Below are 6,207 nucleotides of genomic sequence, written 5' to 3'. Positions count from 1 at the left end.
CAATCGCAATAACAGGATTTTCGATTACTTTTGGTTGGATTTCCCTCCCCTATCTCCGACTTGATGTATCTTTTGTCAAGTTTTCTGGAATAAAATGTGACTCTAGCCGATAAAGAAAAAGAGGCTTTTTGATTTCCAGTGAAGAGACACAAATGCGAAATCATGCTATATCAAAGGCTTTTGTGAATTACCCCCTAACTATTCAGAGCGCACTTGCTGATTTGACTGTCATTCTTTGCACGGTAATGCAGGTAGTCCGGGCAGCTTATGTGCACCTCGAATTAATCTCTAGAATCCTCACCCACAGCCGTTTCACATGCTTATGTGTGGGGGTGAGGTGACCTCAAGAGTTGATAACAAGGAAAATCAATCATGAGCCCTTCTAAAGAAACAAATTCTTAAGTCTCAAGCCAAAACCACCAGGTGAACCATTGAACTTTGCTTTTTACATCATTGTATGAGCCACTTCCATCAATCTACGCTGACATGAAGCAGATCATGCCAAGAGGTTATCTGGGTATTGGTTCCCCTCTAAAGTTCTGAGTTAATTGTGGGTCCACTCCCATGTGTTTTGTGCATCCTAAGATGCTCATCCAGAGAAACTTTACTACCCACATTTACCGTAATTTAAGCATGTTATGTTAGAGCATCTCCAACAATCCCCTTAAACATCTTACATCAAAAAGTTGGTTTCTTTGTTTAGGGTTTTAAGTGTTTCCAGGAGAGGAGACCCTTCAAATTAACACCAACACCATCCTCCAAATTCTTCTCTCCTTTTGAAATTTGACATACGAGTAAGCGTCCTTTGGATAATAATTTCTACTACTCCCCGTTCCGCTTTCTCAAATAAGTATATATAAAATAAGAATCCATTTTCAAGCTTAAAAATATTGGACTTAAAAAATATTTTTTAATTTTTTTTGCAGGGTTTAATAGATGTCATCAAAATCTATCATACCCCACTAACCCATAATTTCTAATAACAGAACATAGTAGCAACATACTATAGCAGGTAAATATTCCGCGATAACATGTCAATAACACATGCGCATTCAACAACTTCCAATTCAAAGATTAATAATAACACATGCACATTCACTATTCAACTGGCGTCAGTGTCCGTGTAATCAGAGTTTCTCCTACGCAATATTTTCGTAGACCATGTCACCTTTTTTATTTTCTAACGATTTCACTTTTCATATTCCAAATCAACATTTCCAAAATCATTTACACATCCAACCTCGGTTCCGCTGTCTCGAGCTCCCGAGTATCCTCACAATGGTTCCGCTATTCTAGGCTCCCATTAGCACACAATCAAATTGGCTCCTCTCCATGGATAACCAAGTCACACCTCTAATGAGACTACCAAGTCCGGCCCCATTGGCAACACATTTACACATGGGCTACCAAGTCCGGTCACATTGCGGTTACAAAAACATTTCTTTTCTTGAAAAACGTGTCATTTCATTGCTAGTACCCTACATTTCATGTTTCTAGACTTTCTCGATTTTCGTGTCTCATTTCATGCAAAGACTGTGTCTCATAAACATACATCATTGATCGTAATCTTGAAATTAAACTAGAATAATTAAAATAACAAGATCATCCAACTCTATGGTGTTTTTCATGCTTAATCCATCGACTAGTCTATAAGTTTAACAAGATATGCACATACTTAACATCAAAATGAGAAAATTAAGAACTAAAAACATGTATACATGCTCATAATCCTTTTCAAATAAAATCTAAGTAACCATGCTACCAATCAAATTATTATTTCATACATTTCAAAAATCCGTTCTTTCTTCCTTTTTTGGAAGTTCAAAACCACATATATTTTTCAGAATAAAAGTCAAGATATTCATCATGATCATATTTCATTTCAAAATTTTAGTAAAACAGGTTTGCTAGCTATTTTTAGTACTTTAACTTAACATGCATTTTTGAAAAACATAAAAAATTATAACTAAAATTTTTATTAGAGAAAGTGAGTAGAAATATTCTATAGTTCTTCTTGGCGGATGGTATGGCTATGGAAAAGAAAATACGTCGGCTTACAGAAGGTGAATGTGGCTTTCGAACGAAGTGACTTTTTACGGTAGCTTCGAAAGAGAAAAGAAAAGACTTTCTTTTTCTCTCGAAGCTAAATCTTGACTAAACTACTAAACCTTTTGGATCGAGAGGGTGGTCAAGTGGTGGTTTGGGTTGAGTTTCTTGAAGAATTCAAGAAGAAACTCAAAAACACCAAGAACAAAGAACAAAGAACAAACATAAGGTTTCTAGCTAGAGAGAGAAGTTGGAGAGATTGAAGGTGTGAGTTGAATGGCTTGACAAAGGGTACTATTTATTCATTCCATCCTAGGTGCAAGACTATGTGATCATGAAGGATTTTTAAGGCTTTAAAGAAAATCCTAGGTAATTATATCCTAGTTAGTAAGTCTTAAAAGTAAAAAAAAAATGATAGCTAGGCTAAAAGAAATAGTCTTTCCCATGTTTAGTCAATCCTAGCTCTAGATTGTAAGTAAAATTTAGGATGATTAAAGGTTAGATTTTAGAAATAATGAAATGGTAAGTCTTTCCCTTGAAAGTGACAATACAATGTAAGAATTAGTTAAGACTTTCCTAGAAAGTCTATGTGTGTGTGTATATATGTGTATGTGTGTGTATATATAGGTATGATTAAAGTAGGCTAGTATAAATGTATACCTAGAAAATCTAGGAAAGGCTACTTGTAAGACAAATAATAGGTTCAAGTCTAATTCTAGACTTGGTAAAGTAATTGGTTTAGTTAACCAATTAGTTAGAAACTAACTATATTAAGTAAGATAGGATTTCTAGTCAAGAAATGTATTTTTAGAATTTAATTATTGTTACAAAATAATTATACACATGTGTATATATATAAGGCCACTTGTCTTTAGAAAATGGCTAGATAGCCGATGTGTAGTAATTCAATTTTTTTTTTACGAAGCATGAAATTAATTAAGACGGACTATTAGAAGGTAAAATGGAATTTATAAAGCAATCCAAGAATTAATTAAAGAAATTCGAATATTTAACGAAATTTTTATTTACTAAAAATCGGAGTTATTACAATTTTTAAGCTTGAAAATTGCAAATAAATACTTATTTTTTAAGGACCAAAAAAGAACGGGGTAAGCTAATTCCCTCGAATACTAATTCCTCCTTCGTGATTTAATAGTATTTTAAGAATCTGTCGAAGCACACAAGTAAGGTAGAACAAGCAAAATAGTAATAGCATAACTACAAAATTTGAAGATTCGCTTGGAGAATATGATCCATCAAATCGCAAGGTAAACTAGCGAAACTAAAGTATATTTTTGGTGACAAATTTCAAAGTAGATCGCTAATTAAAGATGATCTTTATGCCCTCTCCTCTATTTTTTCCAAAATCTTTCTGCCTTAGGAAATGTCAAAAGTGGAGCATACCAAAATCGTTTTCCATACTACTGGAGTAGTACGCTAGCTGCTCTACACTGACCAATCCCATCTCAGAAAAAATTCCATTTGGGTTCTACCAAACGTCACTCAAAAGTCTAATAAATGGTGTTTTTACTTTTCCGACCTTTTGGATGGAAATTAACTTCTTGGGGACTATAAATATTTGGTTGCCTTAAGATTCATTCACTGCTTTGGCTTCAACAACCAGTAACCCCGTGCCATAAAAATCCTCTCTCTCTCTAAACAGCTATGCAATCTGCGAATCAAAGTGCAAGGAACGATAGTGAAGAAGAATCAGAGATGAGAAGAGGGCCATGGACTCTCGAGGAAGACACTCTTCTCATCCATTGCATTGCTTGTCATGGTGAAGGCAGGTGGAATTTGTTAGCCAAGTTTGCAGGTAACAACACTACTTACAATTAAGAGGTCAAATCTTCTTTACCGAAATAGTGCATGTATATACTTTTGTTTCCGTAAAATTTCAACCGCATGATTGCACAATAGTCTCTTTCCGGGAAGAGTCTTTTGTACAACTATGCGGCTGAAATTGCACGGAAACATAGGCAAATATTTTTGGGTACAGGTGACCTGTATGACGGGCAATTGGTTCATTAATTACCACTCTTTTGTTCTGTTTTTCATCATTTCCTTACTTTCCAGGGTTGAAGAGAACCGGAAAAAGTTGTAGATTGAGATGGCTAAATTATTTGAAACCTGACATCAAGCGCGGAAACCTCACCCCTCAGGAACAAATCTTGATTCTTGAACTTCATTCCAAGTGGGGTAACAGGTCAGTTCTAATCCCTAGTCATGTTGCAATCTAATTTGATTGAACGTATGTCGTAGCGACCTTAATATCACATATAAGAGTATGGCTTGTACGCTGACTTAGACGATCAATGTTTGAATCATGAATTTGTGCAGAAATTTGTGGTAGAAAAAAATAATTCATGAATTTCTTCCTCCTCTATAAATCTCGGCAAATTCAGGATTCAAACATAGCCTAACCGACACGATACTCCTGAATTTTGTGGTAATAGGTGGTCAAAAATTGCACAACATCTCCCTGGAAGAACCGACAACGAGATCAAGAACTATTGGAGAACGAGGGTGCAGAAACAAGCACGCCACCTTAAAATCGAGTCTAACAGCAAGAGGTTCCTGGAAGCGATTCGGTGCTTTTGGATGCCAAGGTTAGTTGAGCAGATGGAGCAGACTTCATCTATTCCTCCAACCATGGGAACTCAAAACTCAACAATTTCTTTGGTACCACCCGGCGAAATGAAGTGCGTCAATCAAGCCAATGAAAAGCCTGAAATTTGCTTCTCAGCAGCATCCATGGGAATAACAGAGATGCCAGAAATTTCAGAGCAAGCAACAAGCCCAGGTCATGGCTTTGCTTCCCTCGTGGATGATTGCTACTATGTGGACATTATAAGGGGCTATGATATGGAGAGCTTCAACCTGGATCCCATGTCAGCAGTGCGGCCGGGCGAATTCTCCGATAGCCAAGTGGCGGGAAGTGATTTGATCAGCGATGACATGGCAGGTGCTTTGTGGAACATGGGTGAATTGTGGCAATTCAGGAAGCCATGAGAGCTGGGCATCTAGGGGGGAGTTATTCAGTGTTACCTAAAAATCATAGGCTATATCAGATAAAGTGAGACTAAAGTTCCTGTTTACTCGAGAACCACCGCAGAATTTGTAAAGCCTGCTGGAAAGGGTGGAAATTGAGTCCTTGCGATCTAGTTTGTCTTTGATGTTAGATCGCGAGTAATAAAAAAAAAATGACACGGTAGGCCTGAATTATACGACTAGTCCATGTAAAGGCCGGCTTTGATATCATTAGAATGGCAACCTATCGCTTACTATGAAAAATTGTACTCTTTTTTTTGCTTTTTTTTTATAACGAGGCGTCGGGACAACTTACTTCGTACATGAACTCGATCTCTCTAATTGATGGGACAAAACTTAGTACTCGGTTTGAAGTTGAATGGAGTTGGATAATACCACGTGTAGATGATGAGTTTAATGCATCTTCCTTGGGTCAATATTCGATACTCTGATGGTTTGTCTTGATTGCAGAGTATTCATGAACCAAAACAGGGAATATGACATCGCCAATTGCTTAAAAAAAAGTGCCGATGCCATCTTTGCTAATCTTTCGGTCCTTGATTATGACAAATAATTCTGTGCTGCCAGAGATATACTCTGGAGGTTTCTCCCTCCAGAAGCACCGAATAACTATTCCGCGCGTGTCGTTGAGAAATGCTTGAATGGCTCTCCTCAACACATTTTTGCACCCCAAAATGGGTTTTTGCACATACACCCTAGTGCATCTTCCTCGACGCTGATGGCATCGCTCAAGAGCGGGGATGTCCTGACATTTTTTGGTCGGCTGGGTTGTAGACTCTACGCAACTGTATAATCGTAGGAATTACCGGGCTGCTTCGAATAATCTCTTTGTTAGTATAGTTGCATCATTCTGGTTTCTGGAGAATGAATTCATTAGTGTTGTTCATTAGTACTGTTGTTGACTTTCTGATGATAAACAAAGAGATCAAAGGTCTAGTACTCAACTCAATTCCGGGAAAGGAAGAGGAAGTAACAACTAGGAAGATTAGGCTCTGTTTGGTAAAGTTGTCGGTATTCTATTTTTTGTTTATGAAAAATGAGAAATTAGTTTTTGTTTATTTATTAAAAAAAAAACATGTTTGGTGACCATAGTAGTTTTTGTTGGAAGCG

The 6,207-nt window shown here is 36.9% G+C and overlaps 1 protein-coding gene across 2 annotated transcripts; it reads left to right on the top strand.

Annotated features, from left to right (window-relative positions):
- Positions 1–261: 261 nt before the first annotated feature.
- Positions 262–5,395, top strand: LOC131301710 (transcription factor MYB62-like). 2 transcript variants are annotated; one of them, XM_058328099.1, is made up of 4 exons: positions 262–423; positions 3,710–3,862; positions 4,123–4,252; positions 4,503–5,395. In XM_058328099.1, exons 2-4 carry the CDS (start codon positions 3,712–3,714, stop codon positions 5,056–5,058), a joined length of 837 nt encoding a protein of 278 aa, XP_058184082.1. In that variant the 5' UTR covers positions 262–423; positions 3,710–3,711; the 3' UTR covers positions 5,059–5,395. The 2 variants fall into 2 exon arrangements, with proteins under 2 accessions (XP_058184082.1, XP_058184080.1); XM_058328097.1 differs by lacking the exon at positions 262–423 and having other exon boundaries at positions 3,665–3,862.
- The last annotated feature ends 812 nt before the right edge of the window (positions 5,396–6,207 follow it).

The sequence above is a fragment of the Rhododendron vialii genome, chromosome 9a (assembly GCF_030253575.1).
Source record: "Rhododendron vialii isolate Sample 1 chromosome 9a, ASM3025357v1".
In the NCBI taxonomy this organism is placed as follows: Eukaryota; Viridiplantae; Streptophyta; class Magnoliopsida; order Ericales; family Ericaceae; genus Rhododendron; species Rhododendron vialii.
This window is presented reverse-complemented; position numbering and strand designations above follow the sequence as displayed.

Coding starts and splice junctions, on each gene's coding strand:
- LOC131301710 (XM_058328099.1), top strand. CDS start 3,712: ATGCAATCTGCGAATCAAAGTGCAAGGAACGATAGTGAAGAAGAATCA. Junction 3,863..4,122: donor TTTGTTAGCCAAGTTTGCAG/GTAACAACACTA, acceptor CTTACTTTCCAG/GGTTGAAGAGAACCGGAAAA. Junction 4,253..4,502: donor CATTCCAAGTGGGGTAACAG/GTCAGTTCTAAT, acceptor TTGTGGTAATAG/GTGGTCAAAAATTGCACAAC.